The sequence below is a fragment of the Canis lupus genome, chromosome 19, assembly GCF_011100685.1.
Source record: "Canis lupus familiaris isolate Mischka breed German Shepherd chromosome 19, alternate assembly UU_Cfam_GSD_1.0, whole genome shotgun sequence".
Classification (NCBI taxonomy): Eukaryota; Metazoa; Chordata; class Mammalia; order Carnivora; family Canidae; genus Canis; species Canis lupus.
Window position 1 is genome coordinate 31,592,492 of NC_049240.1, and position 25,085 is coordinate 31,617,576.

Consider the following 25,085-nt stretch of genomic DNA (forward strand, 5'->3'; position numbering starts at 1 on the left):
CTATGAAGTTAGCAATGATTTTTTTTAGTATAGACAACCCACATTTCCTTACACCAATAACACTATTTTATATAACAATAATTGTTGTGTATTAAGTAAATATAACAATCACATTAGAAATAATTTAAAACATTTCTCTAGAAAAGATGCCATTAAGAAGTTTATGAAATAAGCAGAAAAGTAAATAAATCCTTACGTATGTTGCTGATGTAATTTTGCTATTTCTTTTTCAAAATCTTGAGGTTGATTAGGAATGAAAGAATAATCTGAGAGGTAGCCTGACAAGTTATCTGACTGATTGTAGTCTCCAAGTTCAGCTATTACATGGAAGAAAAATAGTCAAAATTTAATAAACAAATTTAGTAATTCTGATAGCCCAAACAGCAATGTCACGAATTCCATTATATTTCTTGGAAGTTAAATATTTGTTTTTACTGCTAGCTACCATGTAAGCAAGTTATAACAACACAAGCATTCTTCTAGGTCTCAAACAACTTCAGAAAAACTTTTTCAGGAATTAAACTAACTGAATGTTTCATTACATTTCCTTTGCAATCACTTTTTTCTGTATAGTAACATATGTCTAATGAACTCCTGCATTAAAGGCAATGTACTATCAACACAGACCATATAATCACATGCTATGTGACCTAAGAGTGCGTTCATACTTACACTGAACAGCAAATGAAGCCAAAAGGGCAGCAGTATTATAAGGACAGGGCAATCTAATAAAACAAAACAGAAAATGCATAAGCTAAGGTTAAACACAATAATTTCAAAAGCACTGTAATTTATATAATACTGTTCACCTATGAAGTCTCCATCACTTACACTTTAACAATTAAGTAACAAACTTATCTGATGAAAAAAATCCATGCTGTAATAACCATTTTTCAATAGATAATTTATTTGAAATGATGAGTTACTTAATATAAAACTAAAAGTACTTTTAAAGTCCATTATTAAAAATTTTAAATAGCTCACCGTCCAGTAAGAATGTCTTGTTTAATTTGCAAAAAATACTGGTACCTTAAAAAGAGAGAGAGACCAAGAGACAACATTTAGATTTACTGGAATTACAACATTTAGAGTTTAAAAATGGTATACTTATATTAACTAGTAAAGTTGAATTTAAGTATTTGCTTTTATAATCTATATATTAGCACATGTAAAGATATTTTTAAAATAAGCTTTCATAAATTCATGAATCCCAATCTTTAAAATTCTTTGATAAACGCAATTCAGTACTTCAAATATGTTTCCACTAGCCTGTATTATAAAACTCAAGATCTCTAAGAACTACATGACAGAGGGAGATTAGGGAGTATTCTCTGAAGATTGTTGTTTATAGAAATTATAAGTGGGAAACACAGAAAACCTGAGTTAGAGACATAGGAGACTGACAGCAATGCAGTAAAGATCACGTGGAGAAAGTCATCCTTTCTACTGAGACAGAAAGCAAGCTGCAAAGACAGGCCTATGGTTGACTTATTTAGCTGCCAAAAGCTGCTAAGTGTAGAAAAGCACTTTTCCATTTTCATTTGAGTTAAGAAAGCTATCCTTGATCAGAAAACAAAAAACAAAAACAAAAAACAAAAAAAAACCTTAAGCTCCCTTCCCTACTATTAGAATTGCCAAGTACCCAAGTTCCTTTAAAACCAACAACACGTGCTCGCTTCGGCAGCACATATACTAAAACCAACAACACATTAAGATTTCTATCAAAAAGAATGCAGAGGTTGCTTACGAGATGGCACCTAGTCCTCACTAACGGGGTAAGTCATTCCCTCAATGATGTGTCGATGCTTGCAACAAGTCACCTGTACTTTTTAATGTTGGCAGAAGACCAAATTTTGTAGCTTTAAATGTTTTAACAGCGAATTTTAAGACTTTATTCCACCCCAGTGAAAAAAGTACACATACTCCAAGAATCAAAAATCATGTTTAAGAATTTTAGTTGTCTGGCTGATTAAAATTATTAAAGACCTCCATGACAATATTCAAGTTATCAAAAAATGTAATTAAGTATTTCAGAGAATCAGATATTCACTAAAACAAATTTTTTTAAGTTGATAGAAATATCTTGGCTTCAACTGTGGAAGGAGCCTTGGTGTCCATCAAAAGATGAATGGATACAGATGATGTGGTTTATGTATACAATGGAATATTACTCAGCCATTAGAAATGATAAATACCCACCATTTGCTTCAACGTGGTTGGAATTGGAGGGTATTATGCTGAGTGAAATAAGTCAATCGGAGAAGGACAAACATTAGATGGTCTCATTCATTTAGGGAATATAAAAAATAGCGAAAGGGAATAGAGGGGAAAGGAGAAAAAAATGAGTGGGAAATATCAGAAAGGGAGACAGAACATGAGAGACTCCTAACTCTGGGAAACGAACTAGGGGTGGTGGAAGGGGAGGTGGGCGAGGGGTGGGAGTGACTGGGTGACGGGCACTGAGGGGGGGCACTTGATGGGATGAGCACTGGGTGTTATTCTATATGTTGGCAAATCGAACACCAATAAAAGATAAATTTATAAAAAAAAGAAATATCTTGGCTTCACATATTAAGTATACAAACTTCCTGTGAGAATTAATATGTAATACTGTGAATATTACCTACTTATTCAATCTAAGACAATAAATCTCTACCTAGCTAACTTGGTTTCATAATTAAAGGTAAAGGTTCATGGTAGGAACTAATCTCATTGTTAAGATTGAAAAGGCATGTGTATTCTTTTTTTTTTTTAAATGATAGTCACACACAGAGAGAGAGAGGCAGAGACACAGGCAGAGGGAGAAGCAGGCTCCAGACACCGGGAGCCCGATGTGGGATTCGATCCCGGGTCTCCAGGATCGCGCCCTGGGCCAAAGGCAGGCGCTAAACTGCTGCGCCACCCAGGGATCCCAGGCATGTGTATTCTTGACATAATATTTTAAGTCTTACACAAATAATACCTATGCCTGATGAATTTTTATTTTTTAAATTAAATTCAATTAGCCAACATATAGTACATACTTATTTTCAGGTATAGTGTTCAATGATTTATCAGCTGCATATAACATGCAGTGCTCACATTATGTGATGAATTTTATTTAAATAACCAGTAAGGATTGAGAGTAGAAACTAGAATTCAAGTCCTAATACACTAAACCAGTCAGTGCTCCTTAGTAAAGTACTTAAAATTTGGCTGAGCCTCAGTTTCTAGATTTGTAAAAAAGGAAGTAATATCACTTGTCTAGTATATGTATCCTATGGGCCCTAAGTAAGGTGATTAAAAACCTAATTTTTAAATTAAGACTTTTAAGATAGATTAATAATGCTTGAGGTAAATACAGAAATGACACGCTTAATCTGTAAAAATAATACAACTTTTCTAATCTAGACAGTAACCAATACCATGAGCACTTATTATGTATTGAGTACACCTAAGCACTAAGAAGGGACCGAAGAAATGTCATTTGTACTGTCATGACTCATGAGAAAACTCCAATTCTAAGGATGCCAGCACCTGCTAATGCCAAATGACTGATGTAGTCTGATGTAAGTTCTATAGGTCCACTCTTTTCTACAACTTATCTAAAATGGAATCTGAAGGTAAAGAGGTGTTGTCACAGATTTCCTGTTCTGTGGGTTTAAACTAGTCCTTAAAATTTATCAACTGTGGCTGAAGGTGTCATATTACTAGTCATGACCACTGCATTAAGCCTACCCAAGCAATAAAGTTGTAAAGGAGTATTCTTAACGCTGGCTGTCTATTAGAATCACCTGGGAAGCTTGTAATAATCCCATCTGAGACCTAATTAAATTAAAAGATCTCAGGGGTATGACCAAGGCATTAGCATGTTTTAAAGCTCCCCTAAGTGATTCTAAGTTGTAGGAAGGTAGAGATTCAATAAGGTATTCTACGATAATATAATAAAAACTAGCTACTTAAACCATTTTACCCAATACCACCAGTTAAAAGATTCTAGGACATCCTATTATAAAGGATTTTTCAAACAATACATTATTTTTAGTGAAAACAAAGCTAATCCTCTAGACAACAGGCTGAACACAAAGCAACTGCTTGGTTACTACCAAACTTGGCTTTACTTTCTTCTACTTCAGGAAGATATTATGACTTAATTATCATTGAGATACATTTATTTTTTTATTATGTTTTCAACACAGGCTATAAAAAAAAATCAACACATTCAAGCTCCATTAAGAAATTCAAAGACATTTTGAGTGAAGTAAATTATGAATACGGCGGCAACTGGCCATATTTTAACTGCTCTAACAAACTTTTCATATATATTAAACACATTAGAAATCCAATTTTAAATTATTGGTCTTTTAATTAAAATATTTCTTATACATTTAAAACTGATTACATGAAATATGTATTATGGAATACTTTGCTACTTGATTTCAGGAAATTGTAAAATGTACTTAAACATGTTTCTTAAAGGGTGTTTGGGTGGCTCAATGGTTGAGCGTCTGCCTTTGGCTCAGGGTCATGATCCTGGGGTCCTAGATTTCAGTCCTGCATCAGGCTCACTGCAGGGAGTCTGCTTCTCCTGGTGCCTATCTATGTCTCTGGCTCTCTCATGAATCAATAAATAAAATCTTAAAAAAAAAAGTTTCATAAATCATAATTTTTATTAATTCAGAGTAATTTCCTTGAAGTTAAGACAAAATCAGAGGAAGTTCTACAATACTAAGATTTATTAAGATAAAAGATTTTGTTATTTTAATTATTTAACAACAACTTGAATGATTGGGAGCTACAATATTAAACTGAAGGTTATTCATATGACACAACTTTGCTTTCCAAGACAAATTAGCTTGGAAATAATATTAGTTTCAACTGTTAGGACTGCCTAATCCAGGACCTACATTCCTAAATGCTGTTATAAAAAAGGTAACACCTTGCCCTCAACAAACACACAGAAAAGGACCCTCAAGAATGTCAATTTAACTTTTCTTAACTGGTCTACTGAAAACCCTAGTTTTATAAACACCCGATGATTGGTAAATACGGCCTAAATATTTTTATCCACATCACCACAGTACGCTAAACAATGACCAATATGGTAACATTTTACAGACTATTTACAGGTAGCTTTAGGAACAGATTGTTAATTGAGCACCTACCTTTCAGAGTAATTCTGAATAAAATCACTGACCTATATTCTTGTATCTGAGACTTTTATGGAAGTACTCTATGCTAATTTTTTATTTAGTCTTTTTTTTTTTTTAAGCCTAATTCCAAATGCTGTCTTTCAAATAAACAAGATTATTATTTAGGTACAGATACCACAATGTGATTATTCCCCACTATTTCTACCTTAAATAGCTAACCTAACATTCATATACTTTCAAAATGCTCATCTGGGTCATTCTTGTGTATACTTTGTCAAGAAGAAGTGACAACAAAATTTGATTCTGTCTTAAGATCAGATTTAAAATTGCCAATAAAGTTAGCACTTAAAGAACTGAATGTGCTAGTGTACTCCCTGCCAACAATTTTTTAATAAAAAGGCACCTGAGGGATCCCTGGGTGGCGCAGCGGTTTGGCGCCTGCCTTTGGCCCAGGGCGTGATCCTGGGGACCCGGGATCGAATCCCACATCGGGCTCCCGGTGCATGGAGCCTGCTTCTCCCTCTGCCTGTGTCTCTGTCTCTCTCTCTCTCTCTCTCTCTGTGACTATCATAAATAAATAAAAAAAATTAAATAAAAAAAAAAAAAAAAAAAAAAAATAAAAAGGCACCTGATTACCTGAAACTCACAACACTATATGTTAATTATACTGTTAAGGAAAATGGTGAGAGTGGAGGAGAAAAAGAAAAAAAAAGAATTTGAATCTTAGCAAAAGGGAACTACAGATTGCATTTTCATAGGGAAAAAAAAGTATCTGTTGACCATTACTCCTGCACATAATAATTATATATTTTCCAAATTCTATGTTCTCCTCAATGGAAATAAAAAAAAAATCTAAATATGCTTTTACATGAACAAAAAACCAGCAGACACAATTCTCACTATGCAGCATCACTTGGATACAATTACAATATCATCTGATTACCTCAACTAGTTATACCAGTGATTCTTAACCATTTTTTTTTTACAAGTAGAAAATTCTGATTTGATACGGTTCAAAAGTCTGCTTGTGGATACATGGGGTGGGCCTGGAACTCCAATCTCCTAAAGCCCTCCCAGCCATCCAAGAGGGAAGGAAACATAAAAGATCTATAACCCATTCCATGTGATGGCTGGGAATCTCAGAATTACACCATGATAATCTTTTTCTGCCTAAATAATTTCAAAATTTCAAAAAAATTTTTCAAAATTTCATAGTTTTGACAATATTTTCAGGAAGAATATGCTCCATAAACCCACCTTGTGTATTCTTCTTGTAACTTGTTGGGGTCACTTACAAAAAATTTGACTCTAAAGTTCAAACTGTAAGGAGATCCTCCTAGAATTAATAAGAGCAGTTCTAATTAATCAGATTATATTAATCCTTTATCTTTATAAAGTATAGTTGCAAAATGTCAAGTAAGTGTGTATGCTCACTCTTTAGCTGCTTCCTTATTGGTTTGTTTGGATCCAGCCACCTCTGAAAAATAAATAAATAAGACTGATTTCTTTTTTCCTTGATGAACTAATACATCAATGCTTATAAATCTATAACATTTTAAGATCAATACTAAAAACTGCATTTTGAAAACAGTCTAGGAAAAAATAATCAATTTACAGATATTCATATTAAGTTAATAAAATTCTACTAGAAAGTATTGAATGTATTTGTGGGAACTCTAATTTTTTATTTAAATTTCCCATGAAATTCTATAGTATGCAATAAACTCTATTCCAGAAGGAAAAATCCTAAATAGCAATCTAAAGTGATTTCTGTTAATATATTATATAACAGTGTGGCAAGTTTTTAAAATTCTTGACATCTTTCATAAAAATATAGTTGACCTTATATTCTCATTCAGACAAAATCTAACTACACATCAAGAAAATACACTAAGAAAAAAAAATTTTTTTTCATTTTTTAAAAAGTAGGCTCCACACCCGAAATGGAGCCCAATGCACGGCTTGAACTCACAACCCTGAGGTTAAGATCTAAGCTGAGATCAAGAGTCAGATGTTCAACCAACTATGCCACCTAAGCATCCCAAATCTTAAGAAAAATTTTCTAACTTCTACCCTATTCCTTAAAAAATAAAACTATCTCCCCTTCCCCCCAAAAAATCTCCACCCTGATTTTGTAAGAGATAATGTTTAGTTTGGGGAAGTACTAAAAGGTGTGAGAATTTTAAGTAGTCTCAATACTTCTGAATGCCAATTAAGCTCTACTTCAGGAAAATTATAGCTAAATTCAGACTGCCAACATGTTTCAGTTAAAAAAATTAAAGAACCCAAAATGTGTATTAGACGTGGCAGTAGTTTGAAAGCACTACATAAATATCAACTTACGTATCATTATGTATAACCATACTCTACCACCCATACTTGATTCCAAGCAGAGCACATAGATTTTAATAACAAATGGCTAAGAGTAATTCATAAGTCTTTCCTTTTCATTATCCACAACATCCAACACATCAAATCCAGCTAATTCTACCTTCAAATATACTTTGAATTTAATAGATCTTCTCTATCCATTCTGCCATCATCTTTATGTCTGAGATAGCTCTGGCCATAGCTTATTTAAAAATAACAAAAAAAGATCATTTACTTTAGACACAGAGAAAACAGTGCACATGTGCACACAGCAGGGAGAAGGAAAGGAAGGCTGGGAGAGAGATTCCCAATCAGACTCTGAGCTGAGCTCAGAGCCTGATGAGAGGTTCAATCCCATGACCCATGATCACAACTGGAGCTGAAACCAAGAGTTAGGCACATAAACTACAGCACCACCCAGGAGCCCCTAGCTATATAGCCTCTTAATCGTTGTCCTTGCTTCTTTTCTTACCAAGTTCTTTATTCTCCATTCCAAAGCTAGATTCCTATTTCAGAACACATTACTCCTTTGCTTAAAGCTCTTTCTCAACACAAGGTCCAAAGCCCCTACTAGGGCTTGCATAATCACTTCTTACCTCAAATTACTAAACTCCAGCCACAACTGCCTCTTGTCTGTTTCTCATAGATGCCAAGTTAGGGTCTTCAATTAGAAGTTTCTTCATGCATAGAATGTCCTTCTCCTAATTTCCCATGGCTGATTCTTATTAACTTCTAAGTCTCAACTTAAATGCTACCTCCTTGGAAAGGACTTCACTGATTACCAAAAGTATGTCACAAACCTCCTATTTCCTTGGTTATTTTCTATGAGTGGGTAAGGAATATTAATTTCTTATATAACATTTTCTTTCTTTTTTTAAGATTTTATTTATTTATTTATTCGTGAGAGACACAGAAAGAGAGGCAGACATAAAGAAAATGGGAGAATCAAGTTCCCTGTGGGGAACCTGATGTGGGACTCCAATGCAGGATCACAGAATCACAACCTGACGCAAAGGCAGGTGCTCAACCACTGAGCCACTCAGGTGCCCCTCATAACATTTTCTTAATCATAATGTTTATTTGCCCTTTTTATTGCCATCTCTTTCATTAGATGATGAATTCCATGAGGTTAAAGGATAAAATCTGATTCGTTCAAAGCAGAGAGTAAGCACCTACGCATAGGGCATGGCATATAATTTGTACTAAAAAATTTGGTGGGGTGCCTGAGTGGCTGTCAGTTAAGTGTCTGCTTCAGCTCAGGTCATGATATCAGGGTCCTGGGATTGAGCCCCATGTTGGGCTCCCCGCACAGTGAGGAGCCTGTTTCTCCCACTCTCTCCATCTGCCACTCACCCCAGCTTGTGCTCTGTCAAATAAATAAATAAAATCTTTTAAAAAAAATTTGGTGAAGGACTGACTAAACCTGCTAAATGGCTCAACAGTTGGCATGGGTGAGGGGAATCAGTTTCTGCATCAATAATCAGTTTTCACCCTTACTTCACAAATTTGTTTCGCCTGTATATCCACCCATTTATCCACCTTCCAAACCATCTATATATTAAGGTGATTTCATTCTTCATGTTTTCTAGACAAAGTCATAAATTACCTTCATCTTAATGCTTGTCTATACTCAAAATTTGGGCTTGGATAATCTATTTAAAGCCTGTCTTCCACATTCAGTTCTCCCTTAAAATATTCTAAAACAGTATCAGAAATATAAACACATTTACATACATATAAATGTATTAAGTTAAGATGTATTAAGATGTACTAGATGTATTAAGATGTAGATGTATTAAGCTGACAAAGCTTAGAAGGAGTACAATAACAAGTCCTGGGAAATTTAATCAACTTATCAATAACGTCAATGAGATAGGATTTAGGTTCTTGGCTTAGACCATGAAGATGAAACAATGTTACAATCAGTACTACTGGACACTAAAGATACTGTTCCTAGTAAAAACACATCATCAAGTCAAAAGAAAAAGTGGGAAAACAGAGAACATATAGAGAAGTCCTATAGGGGTACCTGGGTGTCTCAGTCAGTTAAGCATCTACCTTTGATCCCAGCATCCTAAGATCCAGTCCTCTATCAGACTCCCTGATCAGCTCCTTCTGCCCCTACCCCTGCTCATGCTTTCTCTGTTTCTCTCTCTCAAATAAACACAATCTTTAAAAAAAATAAATTCTACAAAGAAGAAAAAACCCAACACTAATAGAAATATGAATAATGAGTAAGAACAGAAAATTCACAGGAAATATACATAATATTTAAGATAAAATATTCTCTCTTGATCATAATTAGAGAAATATAGAAGTAACCCACATTAGATTTTCATTTTTCAGTATTAACACACTGGCAAAGATTAAAAATTTAATGCCATACCACAATGGCTCCCAGAATGTGGAAACAGGCACATGTACATAGCTGATGAGAATAAAAATTATACCATCTCAATGTAGGACAACTTGGCAATATTTATCAAATGTATAATGTAATTGACCAGAGACCTAGCATTACTTTATGCAGAATTACTTACTGAGATATATTTCACACAATATAAAATTCACCATTTAAAAAATGTAAACTTCAGTGTACTTGAGGGTATTCACTATGTTGTATAACCACCAATACTAAATAATACTTGCATCACCCCAAAGAAATTCCATACCTATTAGCAGTCGGTCTCAATGACCTCCTACCCACAGCCCCTAGCAAGTACTTACTGTCTCTATGGATTTTATTATTTTGGACATTTCATATGAATGTAATCAGACAACAGGTAGTCTTGTGTGTCTAGCTTCTTTCCTTTAGTATAATGTTTTCAAGGTTTATTATCCATGTTGTGGCATTTAACAGTACCTCATTCCATTTATAGCTGACATTTAGGCCTTTTCTACCTTTATGCTCTCGTGAATTACACTGCTATGAACAATTTTGTGTGAACGTGTGACAATCAATTCTCTCCAGTGTATGTCTAGGATTGGTATTATGATAATTCTATATTTAATTATATATTTAACCTTTTAAGGAACTGCCAAATTTATATCCATAGTGGCCTGCAATATATCACATTTCCATGATCTATGTCAAAGGGTTCCAATTTCTTTGTATCCTCATCAATACTTGCCGTCTTTTTAAGTACACCCATCCTATTAGGTATAAAGAGATATGTAATTCCTTTTAATTGATAAATTATATTCTACTGTAACTGATAAATTATATTCTATTGTACAAATATACAACTTGGTTTATGCACTCATCAGATGGTAGACACAAGTGTTTCCACTTTTCAGCTATCATGAATAATGCTGCTAAGAACATCTAAGTACTAACTTTTGTGTGTGGACATGTTTTCATGTCTGGGTACATATTGGGAGTGGAACTGCTCACAGCACATTGTTTTTCCTTTTTTACTACATATTAGAAACAAGTATTGTAATCCTTCTAATTTTGTTCCTATATAAATGAGCACTAAAATTATGTCATTACCTATAGTCAGACACCATAATCTGCTGTGCCTAAAATTGCTCTACTGATTGAATATGCTGTATCAGAGATAAGAGTCTTCATTGTTTGTAATGCAATATATATGAATTTAAAATATAGTACCTTATTAAAAGTGATTAATACCTATCAAGTATTAATAGCTAATAGGGAGGTTTTGGTTCAAGATAGCAATATAGGAGAACCCTAAACTCACCTCATCCCATGGACACACTGAATCTAAAAGCTACATATGGAACCCCCAAACTAGATGAGTGACTTCCTCCCACTGGGTAAAAGAGAAAAAACTCACGTCCAAGTCGGAAGGACAGGCCAAGACACAATCTCACCACAAACCTCACCCCCATCATGGTAACCCATAATGAGGAGGGAACTCACAATCCCAAGCTTCTCCCTGAAGAGCAAAGGGTTTGAACCACACATCTGACACTCCAACTTTTAACACCTGCACCTGACAGATGACTGCCCAAAACCTCCAGCTTTGAAAATCAAGTAGAGCCTGTGACCACAAGACTCCCAAGACTGGAGTAAACTGAGAAACAGTTCTTAAAGGCTTAATGCAAACTAACCAACCCCAGGGGAGAGTAGAGGCAGCCAACTTAAAAGTGCCCAGACTTTCTGCAAGAGAGACTTACTTGCTTATCTTAAAGGATGGGCCTAAGGGGAAGAAATCTAATTTAATATACATCTGGGGCACCTAATGAAACACTCTCCGAAGATGGAGACCAGCAGGTGCCATCTTTGTACTTTCCCTCTGCCTTGGAAAGGAACTTATATATTCCTTGTCTGGCACCCTGATTTTTTCAACTGCTGCCCAGGAGACACCTAATAGATTGCTTGGCTCTGGTGACCACTGGCACTAGGTCCCACCACAGGACTCTACCACGTGAAGAGAGTTTTTAACCACCTACCAACCACAGGTTGGGAGAGAGACAAGAGGTTGAGGTACCCAGTTCTTCTGTGAAGGAGGTTTCTTTTCTTTTCTTTTCTTTTCTTTTCTTTTCTTTTCTTTTCTTTTCTTTTCTTTTCTTTTCTTTTCTTTTCTTCTTTTCTTTTCTCTTTTTTTAAGATTTTATTTATTTACTCATGAGAGACAGAAAGGCAGAGACACAGACAGAGGGAGAAGCAGGCTCCTTGCAGGAGGCCCGATGTGGGACTCAATCCTGGGACTCCGGGATCACACCCTGAGCCAAAGGCAGACGTTCAACCACTGAGTCACCCAGGCATCCCCCTATTAGCTTTTCTTATAGCTGTAGTCAGAGTAACAGGCTTTCAATCACATCTAGGGGTGTCTCAGTGGTTCAGGCACTTGAGTGTCCGTCTCCTGGTTTCAGCTCAGGACACGATCTTAGCTGTGGGATCAAGCCCCACCTTGGGCTCGTGCTCAGCAGATTCTACCTCAATTCCCTCCCCCACAAAAAGGTTTCCCCCACTTATGCTTTCTCTATATATATAATAAACAAAATCTTTAAAAATAAATACCTAAACACATACCTAAGAGCTGACTGTAATCCTCTCAAGAGACCTCAGAGGGCAGGTAATATCTTTAAGTGCTCCCTCTGCCATGCTCCAGACAACCAGTGTCTCCCAGAAGACAGCTTTTATGTATATCTGGTGCCCTAGGTTTTATGACTGCTGTCCAGGGAATACTCCTTGATTATCTGGCTCTAGAGCCCACCACGGCTTCTGTTCATGGGTCCAGTGGGACTAATGACAAATGGAGAAACAGTTCTAGGCTGGCTACCACCCCCACAGTAGAATGCAGAGATGGGAGAATGAAACACACCCTTAGTCTTTATGTGAAAGAGGCCTATTTGCTTGTGTTGAAGATTTAGCCTGAGGGGTAGGCTTCCAGTTTGGCACACATACAAGAATTTAGTTAGGCACTCTCTAGGGAAGGAAGATGGTGCCTTCTAGGGAAGGAAGATGGTGCCTTCTTTTTTTTTTTTTTTTTTTTTTTTTTAAGATTTTGTTTATTCCTGAGAGATACAGAGAGAAAGAGGCAGAGACACAGGCAGAGGGAGATGCAGGCTCCATGCAGGGAGCCCGATGTGGGACTCGATCCTGAGTCTCCAGGATCACACCCTGGGCCAAAGGTAGGCGTTAAACTGCTGAGCCACCCAGGGATCCCCAAGATGGTGCCTTCTTTATACTCTCTTGCCCCACCCAGGTTGTTGGTGTTGCTAAGAAAGGAACTTGTGTCTGGTGCCTTGTTTTTGTTCCAGCTACCCAGAGGACACACCCTTTTATGGCTTGGCTCTGATGGCCAGCAGAGCTTGTGTTCATAGATTCAAGGAGGACAGTAGCAAACAAAAAAAAATAGTTCTTAAGTGAGGGCTCACCCCACAGCTCAGCACTGAGGAAGTGAACAAAGCCCACGTCCCAGTAATTCCCTAAAAGAGGTACAGTTGCATATTTTAAAAGCTGCTTCGGAGGGTCTGGCTTCCACTCAGCTCAAATCTAGGTGCTGACTGAGACACTGAAAGATCTTGGGCACACCTTTAACTACTGGGAGATACTAAAAACAAAAGAGGCTGCTTGGAAAATCATAAGCTAGGGTAGAGGTAAATGGTAAGTTTCAACACAAGGCCATTTCTTCGAGACTGGGAGAGGTGGCTGTTTTACATAACTCACAGAAAGCAACACAGAGGGGTGCTTGGGTGGCTCACTTGGTTAAGTATCTGCCTTTGGCTCAGATCATGATCCCAGAGTCCTGGGTTGGAACCCTGTGTTGGGCTCCCTGCTCAGCAGGAAGTCTGCTCTTCTTAAGATTTTATTTATTTATTCATGCAACACAGAGAGAGAGAGAGAGAGAGAGAGAGAGAGAGAGAGAGAAGCAGAGACACAGGTAGAGGGAAAAGCAGGCTCCATGCAGGGAGCCCAATGTGGGACTCCATCCTGGGACTCCAGGATCACACCCTGGGCTGAAGGCGGTGCAAAACCCCTGAGCCACCTGGGCTTCCTGGAAGTCTGCTTTTCCCCTCTGTCCCTCCCCCTGCTCATGCTTACACTTGCTTTTTTCTCTCTCTGAAATAAAATCTTTAAAAGATAAGTGATTTACCTCATAAAGAGTACAAGTAATACTCATAGTTACTCACCTAGCTTAGAAGAACTAACGAACACAGTGAGAATTTCAACAGAGACAGAATTTATAATAAAGTACCAAAAGGAAATCACAGAACTGAAGAACACAATAGCTGAACTGAAACATACATTAGAATGGTTCAAGAGCAGATTTTTTTTTTTGGCCTAATACAATATCAACATCAGATTTAGATGAAACAGAAGAAAGATAGCTTAAAGGACTTATGGGACAACCTCTAGCCATTCAGTATTCATTCCATAGGGCTCCCACAGTAGAAAAGAGACAGAAAGGAGCAGAAAACTTATTTGAAGAAATAATGGCTGAAAGCTATCCTAAGCCGGGGAAGGAAATAGACAATCAGATCCAAAAAAATCACAGAGTTCCAAATAAGAGGAATCTAAAGAGACCCACTGCAGGACACATTTTTTTTTTTTTCAAGGAGAGAATCTTAAAAGCAGCAAGAAAAAACCAACCTGTTACATACAAAGGAAATCTAGTAAAATTGTCAGCAGATTTTTTTAGCAGAAACTTTGCAGGCCAGAAGACAAGGGCATAGTCAAACTGCTGAATGAAACTGACAACCAAAAATACTCTGAATGCAGAACTGCCTTCAGAATTGAAAGAGTGATCAAGCGTTATCCAGACAAGCAAAAGCAAAAGCATCACCACTGGACTAGCCTTAAGATAAATGTTAAAGGTACTTCTTTAAACTGAAATGAAAGGGTACTAATTAGCAACAAGAAAACAGGAAAGTATAAATCTCACCGGTAAAAGTAAATATGCAGTAAAATTCAGAATAATCTAACGTTGTAAAGGTAGTGGATTAATTACATATTAAGCTAGTATAAAGGTTAAAAGATAGAACTAATAAAAATAACTATAATCAGTAATTTGTTACTAGATACACAAGTTAAAAACATGTAAACTGTTATCAACTTAAAACACTTATAAGGATAAGTTGCTTTATGTAAGCTTCATGATAACTACATAGCAAAACCTATAGTCGATATATAAAAATAAAGAGAAAGGAATCTAACCATACCACTACAAAAATCATCAAATTGCAAAGAAAGAAAATAAGACCCATCTATATGCTACCTACAAAAGACTTGCTTCATAGGGAAGGATACATAGACTAAAGATGAAGGCATGGAAAAAAATATTCCATTGATGTTGGGAACAAAGGCAGAAGGAAATGCATATAAAATTAAATTTTCTTATACCCTGCAGCCCATTGACAAATACTTGAGGACCACATAGTATGACCAGGAAATTTGCAACTGTCTTAATGCTTAATGCTTTGCTAGAGGGAAAAACAACCTAGGCTTGACAAAACCTAGGCCTCCAGCATCCTGTGAGTCTTCGTTAGCATATGAAAGTCCTTTTGGAAACTTCCCTTAATCTTTACTTCCCCCAATTTAAAAATATATTAAGTTGCTCCTCAAAATCTCAGGGCAGAAATAGGGCAACATCTACTTCTGCACACTGGTCCTGTCCCTGGGCTTCCATAAAAACCACCTTGCACCAAAGATGTCTAAGAATTCTTTCTTGACCATAAGTTCTGAACCCCACCTTCAAACCACAACACATGCAAAATGGAAACAGAAAGAAACCTGGGTAGCTATACTTATATAAGACAAAATAGACTTTAAGACAAAGATTTCCATAAGAGACATAGTTATTATATAATGACTAAGGGGTCAATCTAACAGGATATAAAATTTGTAAATATTTATGCACCTAACACAAAGCACATAAACATATAAAGCAAGCATTAACAGACTTAAAGGAAGAAATAGATAATACAATGATATTAGGGGACTTTAATACCCAACTATTATCAAGTAAGCAGATCATCTAGACAGAAACTTAATAAGAAAACATTGGCTTAAACAAGAAATACCAAGTGTTGGTGAGGATGTGGAGATAAAGAATAACACTTTTGTGCACTGTTAGTGGGAATGTTAACTGCTGCAGCCATTATGTAAAACAGTATGGAGATGCCTGAAAAAAATTAAAAATAGAATTTCTATATGATCAAGCAATTCCACTCTGATACTTATCCAAAGGAAACCAAACACTAACTTTTTTTTTTAAGATTTTAATTATTTATTCATGAGAGACAGAGGCACAGACTTAGGCAGAGGGAGAAGCAGGTTCTCTGCAGGAAGCCTGATGCAGGCCACAATTCCAGGATCCACAATTCCGACTTGAGCCAGAGGCAGATGCTCAAACACTGAGCCACCCAGGTGCCCCCTAAACACTAACTTGAAAAGATATCTGCATCCTAGTATTCACTGAAGCATTATTTTACAACAGCCAAGATACGGAAGTAACCTAAGTGTCCACTGCTGGATGAATGGACAAAAAGACAGGATGTGTATATGCACATGCGCGCGCGCGCGCACACACACACACACACACACACAGGAATATTACCAAACCATAATAAAGAAGGGTATCTTGCCATTTGTGACAACTTGTATGGTGGACTTCTGAGGGTATTATGCTAAAGAAAATGAACCAGACAGAGAAAAACAAATACCATTATGATCTCACTTCTGGGAACCTAAAAACACAAAACACAAACACAAACCCAACCAAAATGCTGAATTCTTGAACAGATAGGTGGCTGCCAGGGGTGGCACATAGTGCATGGATGAAATGGTAAAGGGAGTCAAACCGTACGTATTTCCAGTTATTTTATAACTGGAAGTCCTAGAGAATGTAATGTATGGCATAGTAACTATAGTTACCATTTTTTTTATAGTTACCATTTTATATTAATGACAGTTAATATACTGTATATTTGAAAGTTGCTAAGAGAATAGATTTTAAAAGTTCATCACAAGTATAAAATTTGTAATAGTATGGTGATGGATGTTAACCATACTTAACTGCGGTAATAATTTCATAATATACACAAATATAGAGTCATTATGTTCTACATCTGAAACTAATATTATGTTACATGTCAATCATATCTCAATAAAAAAAAAGAAGAGATAGCTATTAGGGATGAGTATTTCATCATCAATTCTATCAAATACTGAAGGAGTTTCAATTTAGGCCTGGAGCTCTGTTTGTATCTTCTCAAAATTAACTGTTCATTTTTTTCACTTTGTAGAGTCTATTATTAAATCTTCAAAATGTCTCATATATGCAAGTTAATTTTTACCTTATAAAATGTAGTATTTAAAAAAAAAAAGAAAGTTACACAATTGCTTGATAAAACCTGCTGTGTTATTATTAAAATATTCTGTGCTGGGGCGCCTGGATGGCTCACTGGTTGGGCATCTGCCTTCAGCTCAGAGCATGATCCTGCAATCCCAGGATGGAGTCCCATATTGGGCTCCCTTCTAGGGGCCTGCTTCTCCCTCTGCCTTTGTCTCTGCTTCTCTCTCTCTCTCTGGGTCTCTCGCGAATAAATAAAATCTTTAAACAATAATAAAATATTCTGTGCTTATATTATTATTTGTTGCATCTAATAATGTTGAAGCGTAATTATTTCTTATTTCATTAATCTTAGCCTATTGGGTTAGAGCAGTAATTTTCAAGACATTGTTCCCTGGACTAGCAGCATTATCATAAAGGGAACTTGTTTGCACTGCAAGTTATTGAGCTTCACACCAGACTTTCTGAATCAGAAACTCTTAGAGCCCAGAAATCTGTATTTTAAGAAGTATCCAGGTGATTCTGATGTAAGTTAGGTTTGAAAGCCACAAGATTAGGGAATATGGAAACAGTAGTAAACAGTAAAAGATCATAACCACAACACAAAGTATCAGAAGTCATCCTTCTGATGAAGAAAGAACAAGTCAATGGGGCACCTGGGTGGGCTTAGTGGTAGACATCTGCCTTTGGCTCAGGTCGTGATCCCAGGGTCCTGGAATCAAGTCCTGCTCCAGTTTCCCCATAGGGAGCCTGCTTCTCCCTCTGCCTATGTCTTTGCCTCTATTTCTCTGTGTCTCCCAAGAGTAAATAAATAAAATATATATTTTTTAAAAAGAAAGTACAAGTCAACAGTAGTTGATAATCTAAGCTCTGTCCCACACTGAATGACACTACTTCACTTTAGGGACAAAAACCAAAGAAATAAAAAAGTAAACGCACATGAATAATATAATTAGAGGGTTCCAATGATTATTGCAATGATAATGGCCAATAAGAGCCATCTGTAAGTGTTTATAAAGAAATTATGAGGGGGCCTGGGTGGCTCAGTAGGTTTAGCATCTGTCTTCAGCTCAGGTCATAATCTTTAGGGTCCTGGGATTGAGCCCCTGGTCAGGTTCCCTGCTGAGCTGATAGTCTGCCTTTCCCTCTCCATCTGCCTCTTCTCCAGCCCAGCTCATGTTCTCTAATGCTCTCTCTACCTTGCTCTCAAGTAAATAAATAAAATTTTTTAAAAAGAGAGAAATTATGCATAATGAATTGTAACCACATTATTATTTTGCTCCCTCAATAAACATTCACTGAATACTACTATAAAACCATACGTTATATGCTAAGAGCTAAAGCTGGGATACATAGGTATTAATAAAAACAGAAGAAATTTTGAAAGGTCAAAGTTTTTAATTGATTTTGTTTGCTGTACTGGAATTCAACACCCAGAAAGATTCTGAAGAAAAGGATATCCTACTAGGAGTCCATATTTGTTATGCATAAGATCACAATAAAACATTAGTTTTTTTTATCAATTAAGTCCAATTAAATTAATTTCAATGTTTATGTGCCTAAGAGAATATTAGCCCTGATCCTCTAAAACTATTATAAACACACACACACAACACATACATATATACCTAACATATACCATACATGTATACATATATACATAGACATACACACAGAAATATATCTTAACTAAACTGTGAAATGAAAAAAACTCTGAACTAAGAACTGACAAGAATTAATTCTTCTAGAACATAATCAAATTCCTTTTGATTGCCGCTGGAAATTTTATTGCATGGATATCTCCTCTCCTCAACACATTAATTTTTCTAAGTTCTGTGCATCTATTTATGAGAATTTGGTTTACAAACAAGTCCACAATAGATGTTTTATAAATGCTACCCCCATACTTCTTTCTCTTTTTCAGAATGGCATCCCTCTGTCAGTCCACTAATTATCCCCAAAGTCTTGATGTTTTTTCATATTAACAATCAGAAACAGGGCATTACTAAAAACATTTGTGCTCTGTACATCCTTCCTTTTGGCATTGCATAGATTCTTCTGAATATTTAAATACTGAAATTGTAGTAATGTGGAAAAGACCTGCAGGGGGAGTTGTGAGACCCAAGACTAGTTTCATTAATGCCAGCAAGAAACTTGGGTTTTATTTCATTGGACTTCGATAATTTCTCATGAAAAATAGGATGCCAGACAAGATAATCTCTAAGGCTTCTTCTGGGTCTTTGAAATTTTAATTCTAAATTTTGGTGAAGATTTATTTTAGATCCTTAGCAATTGGACCCTTGGATGTAGAAATATATCTTTGGGAAGGAAAGCTCACTAGAGAAAAGTAAGACAAAATAAGAAAAAGCAGCGGACTACAAAAAGATTAACTCAGCTAAAAATACCTCTGGTTCCCCATATTCATCCTGCTGTAACTGCCTTAGAATAAAAATGTCTTCCTGTATACAAGCTTATGTAACAGGATTATTATCTCCTATATGTGTTCTCAATATTAGCCCTTCTAGAATACTGTGTCACAAGTGATGGTTTTTCATACTCCTGGCAGGGACAACGGTAATGAGTAGCTGCTCTTTCACCTTTGTTGTCTTATCACTTCTCTGATCAATTTACAGACACACTTCCGGCTAGAAGGTTGGACCTAGAACTGTCAGCAAGATAATCTAAGAATTGTGTGTTTTTTTTGTTGTTTTAAAAGCTCAACATTGCACACAGTGAGGTATAGCAGACACCTCTTGGGAATTTGCCTGGCTCACAATTTATCTTTCTGGGAAAGGTCTCATTACTGACATTTCTACTCACTTCCATTTTCACATTTGTTTATTTATCAAGAAATAATACTCCTCCTTTAGGCCTGTGTAGAAGCTCTAGTCTCTGGTGAAGGCATCAACTTATAGGGAAAGCTTGTTTTTATTTCAGTTCAGTACAAAATGACTTCTTTCCATTGAGACTAGCTGCCTCTTGCTTTCTTTTATCCACATTATTCTAATAGTTTTTCATACAAAACCAGTAAATGATACCAAGAAAAAAGTAATATTTAACACTTCCTATTTACTTCTTATTAACCATTCATCAAAACCTAGGATTCTGACTATGAAAGTGATAGAACAAGACAAGAGATAGAGAGAAACACTACCTTTCACATAGTATTTTCTATAGCCATTCTATTAATATGCCCTTACAAACCAATTTCTAAAGCACTAATCCAGAACCATTTGTTCAGCCTCCCAACTTCATAAACTATATATACAGAAAGTTTCCTTCAAAACAGTCACTCTCCGGTACTAATCAAAAGAATATCATGTTCTTTTGTAAAAGACCCTATCTTTTAAAGCATATAAATTTTCAAAGAATTCAACATTTCTGTTATTCATCACGTGGTATCTTGTATTTTCTATTATGTTATTTTTCCAACAAAAAGAATCAGAACTGCAACTATTAAAGAATTAGTAACAATACAAGTAACTTCATGCCTAAGAACTGTAGAGCTCTGAAATTTAATCTCTATCTCATTTGGGATGGTCTCCTTTGAATCTTTCTAATGGAAAATTTACATTTAACAAATTAAGAATTTTAGTTAGAAGGGATCCCTGGGTGGCTCAGCGGTTTAGCATCTGCCTTTGGCCCAGGGCGCAATCCTGGAGTCCCGGGATCGAGTCCCACGTCAGGCTCCCAGCATGGGCCTGCTTCTCCCTCCTTCTGTGTCTCTGCCTCTCTCTCTCTCTCTCTATCATAAATAAATAAATCTTTAAAGAAAAAAAAAGAATTTTAGTTAGAGACAGATTGCCATGAATGACAAAAAACTCATATCATTTTAATGGAGGTTAATTTATGTAAGGCTAAGATATATTAACATTTAAAAATATTTTACCTTCAATATTTTAATACTGCATTAATATTTTAAACTTTATGCCCAATTTTCTCTTTCAGTCAAGAATCAGGAGTTAGATTTACATCTAAGTTTTCTGAGACACATAAATAAAGAAACTAGCACTAGATTTATAGACTGACTTACAATTATGAAAACCTTAAGGAAAAATCTTTACAAATGAAAACATTAAGAAAATTAGGATCAAAGGCAAAAGAATTAACTCTAATAATTCTAATAAAATCTTTTAAAAAATCTCACTAATCAGATTAGTAAACATTATGAATTAGAAAGCACTTTATATTATGAACAGAGAAACACTGAAATGAAACAAAAGACAACAGCTTAAACTTACTGGGTTGTCTGTAGAATCATCAGCCAACTGTAAACCAAAATAGTCACGCTCAGTCAAATCAAGATGCTTGAAGACTATATCCAACAGAACTTGCCCCTGATCATGTTTCTAGGAAGAAAAATAAAAGGAAATCAACACTGACAGGCAATACATTCTCAGATTTTTAAGCTCCTGAACTTCTGTCCCCTTCTATTAAATTGCCAACTATTTTCATACCAATGACTTGATTGGGAATAAGACTTCACATGTTACACAGCACTTAAGAAATAGTCTGACTTGGGAGGGCCTAACTCAGTCAGTAGAGTATGCAACTCTTGATCTCTGGGTCGTTAAGTCTGAGCCTCTCTGCCCATTTTTAAAACTGGGTTGATAATATTTGGCTGTTGAGTTCTCTAAGTTCTTTTTACATTCTGAATGCAAATATTTTCTCCCATTTGTAGGTGTCTTGATCATGTAACTTGGATACACAAAAGTTTTAAGTTTTTTGTGAAGCCAAATGTATTCCTTTATTTCTTTTGGTGTCATATCTACAAATTCCTTGCCAAATCCAAGGTCATGTAGAATTATCTATGTATTTTCTTCTAGAAGTTTTACAGTTTTAGCTCTTAACATGTAGTTCTTTCAGCTGTTTGGAGCTTATTTTTACACACAGTAGATATATACCTAGATAGGGGTGCAACATCGTTGTTTTGCATGTGGGTATCCAGTTGTCCAAGCATCATTTGTGGAAGAAACTATTCTCTCCACACTGAATATATCTTGGTAACTTTGTCAAAAGCCTGTTGACCACAGATATATGGATTTGTCTCCAAATGAATGGGTTATTTTCTACTCTAAGTAATCAGTTTTGTTTCCGTCTCCCATTGATCATAGATTTGGTTCTAGGGAATACTACAACGCAGAAATGCTAAAAGGTGCTGATGGAAACAGGCCAAAAAAAGCCTGCTTTCAAGGCTGCCTGGGTGGCTCAATCAGTTAAGCATCTTGACTTTTGATCTCAGGACTCAGGGTTGTGACTTCAAGCCCCATGTTGGGCTCTGAGCTGGGCTCCATGCTGGGCATGGAGCCTACCAAAAAAATTTTTTTAATTTAAAGAATTTAAAAAATAACCCCCCCCCAAACAAAAAAGCCTTCTTTCTCTATCCAAATTACCAGAAAATAAAGAGTTTTTTTAAGATTTCATTAATTTATTAGTGAGAGAGAGGAAAAAGAGTATGCATGCACATGGGGGGAAGGGCAGAGAGAGGGGTGTTTAATCTCAAGTAGACTCTGCAACACAGGGCTCAATCTCACGACCCTGAGACCATGAACAGAGCCAGGTGTTCAAAAGTCAGGGGCTTAACCAACTAAGCCACCCAGGCACTGACTCTACTACTGCTAAACCAAATGGAAAAAAACTGAGCCCATCTCCAGTAGTGCCATGGAAATAAAGTAGGGAGCCTAGAGTTCCACGAGCTTCCTGGTACTAGCTGGGAGCCAGTGGAAAGACTATAAAGACAACCAAAAGCAAGTTGGAAGACATAGTTATTCCTTAGTGGTGCTATCAGAAGTGGAGTATACTGTTGAACTTCCACTTCGCTGAATGGGCAACAGGCAGTGTTTGGCTTCCCTCACTAGAGCAGTGACAGCAGAAGGTGAGAAGGAAGCCTAGACTTTCAATAATCACCATCGCACTATAGCAGGTGATATCTCTCTAACAGAAAGGAGAAGGAAGATTTAGAGAGAAGTTAACTAGGAAAAGGGAACAGTTAAATTTTGAAATAAAAGATACCCATGATGAATTGCATGTAAAACTGACCAAAACTAACAGAGCAAAAGGTTTTAAAACTCAACTACAGAGTAGAATACATGCATAACTTTCAGTTAGGTCTCTGGATAACATATACACAAAATAATAATACAAAGGTTCTGGAAACCAAATTAGAACTACAACCCAGAAAAGCAGGTCAGGACCTATATGCTACCAAGGTGACTCCCTGAAATAAAGAAGATTGAGTATGATCCAGAGTCTCACAAAATATTGCCCAAAATATCAAAAATGCCACCTAAAATCACTTGTCATACAAAGAACCAATATAATTTCAACTACAATGACAAAAACCAATTCAACAGATGCCAACATGGACATGACTCAGATGTTGGAATTCTCTGATGAGGATTTTGAAGCAGCCATCATAAGAACATTTCAATGAGCCATTAATGAATGCAGTTTGTTTTTTAAAAGAAGAAAAATTGTTAATTAGAATATTTCTGCATGGATGCCTGGGTGGCTCAGCAGTTGAGCGCCTGCCTTCAGCTCAGGGCGTGATCCTTGAGTCCCGGGATCAAGTCCCACATTGGGCTTCCTACATGGAGCCTGCTTCTCTCTCTGCGCTTACAGGTGTCTGCCTCTCTCTGTGTCTCTCTCATGAATAAATAAAATCTTAAAAAAAAAAAAAAAGAATTGAAAATTCTAAAAAAACAAAAAAAGAATATTTTTACAAAGAAATATGAGACATAAAAGAACCAAAAGAAAATTATATTACTGAAAAATATAGTATAGAAATAAAAACTGACTTAATATACTCAGTGGGAAAATGAAGATGAGAAAGAAAAGAATCCATGAATTTCAAGACAGATGTTTTATTTATTTATTTTTTTTTAATTTTTATTTATTTATGATAGTCACACAGAGAGAGCGAGAGAGGCAGAGACACAGGCAGAGGGAGAAACAGGCTCCATGCACCGGGAGCCCGATGTGGGATTCGATCCCGGGTCTCCAGGATCGCGCCCTGGGCCAAAGGCAGGCGCTAAACCGCTGCGCCACCCAGGGATCCCGAATTTCAAGACAGATGAATAAAAATTACCTAACCAAAAAAAGTAGACTGAAAAGAAGAAAATAACCGGACCTTCGGAGACATGTGAAGCAATGAAAAAAGATACAATAGTCTTGTCCCTAGAGGCCCTAAAAGAGAAGAGAAAGAGTTTCAGGATAACAAAATATTTATGTAGCTAAAACTGTCACCAATTTGGCAAGAAGTAAAAACATAAATTCAAGAATCCAAGTGAATCTAAACAAATACACCCCAAGACATTCATAATCAAAGTCTTGAAAAACAAAAGAAAAAAAAGAGGGATGCCTGGGTAGCTCAGCTGGTTGGGCGTCTGACACTTGGGTTCTGGCTCTAGTTGTTACCTCAGGTCATGTAACCAAGCCCAACCTGGGGCTCTGCACTTAGTGCAGAGTCTGCTTGTCCTTTACACTGCTACTCCCCGTACTTGCACACTCACTCTCTCAAATATATAATCTTTAAAAAATAAAGGGAAAAATCTTAAAAGCAACTAGAAAAAGAATTTGACATTTGCCTATAGGGTATGACAATTCAAATTAGAATAGATATAAGGAAACTGTACATAATATTTTCCAGGTGCTACTAGAAAAGAACTATCCACACTGTCCCTCTCAATATAAGAGAATATATATATAGGAGTGAAGGGTAAATAATAACTTTCTCAGAAAAAGGAAAATTTAAGAGAATTTATAACCAATAGATCATCACTATAGGATACCTAAAAGAAGTTCTCCAGCCAGAAAG

General features: G+C 36.2%; 1 protein-coding gene across 13 annotated transcripts in view; it reads right to left on the bottom strand.

Moving 5' to 3' along the window:
* Window positions 1-25,085, bottom strand: part of PTPN4 (protein tyrosine phosphatase non-receptor type 4) — a 208,998-nt gene that overhangs the window by 98,853 nt on the left and 85,060 nt on the right. For 5 of the 13 annotated variants that reach the window (XM_038564934.1, XM_038564927.1, XM_038564935.1 and 2 more), the window contains 6 exons: window positions 21,511-21,618; window positions 6,567-6,630; window positions 6,390-6,489; window positions 985-1,029; window positions 673-725; window positions 197-317 (listed from right to left, as the gene is read on the bottom strand). In XM_038564934.1, coding sequence (XP_038420862.1) covers window positions 197-317; window positions 673-725; window positions 985-1,029; window positions 6,390-6,489; window positions 6,567-6,630; window positions 21,511-21,618 — 491 coding nt within the window. Of the gene's footprint in view, window positions 1-196; window positions 318-672; window positions 726-984; window positions 1,030-6,389; window positions 6,490-6,566; window positions 6,631-21,510; window positions 21,619-24,398; window positions 24,426-25,085 lie in introns of those variants that run through there. The other 8 variants (XM_038564936.1, XM_038564931.1, XM_038564933.1 and 5 more) reach the window with 6 other exon arrangements.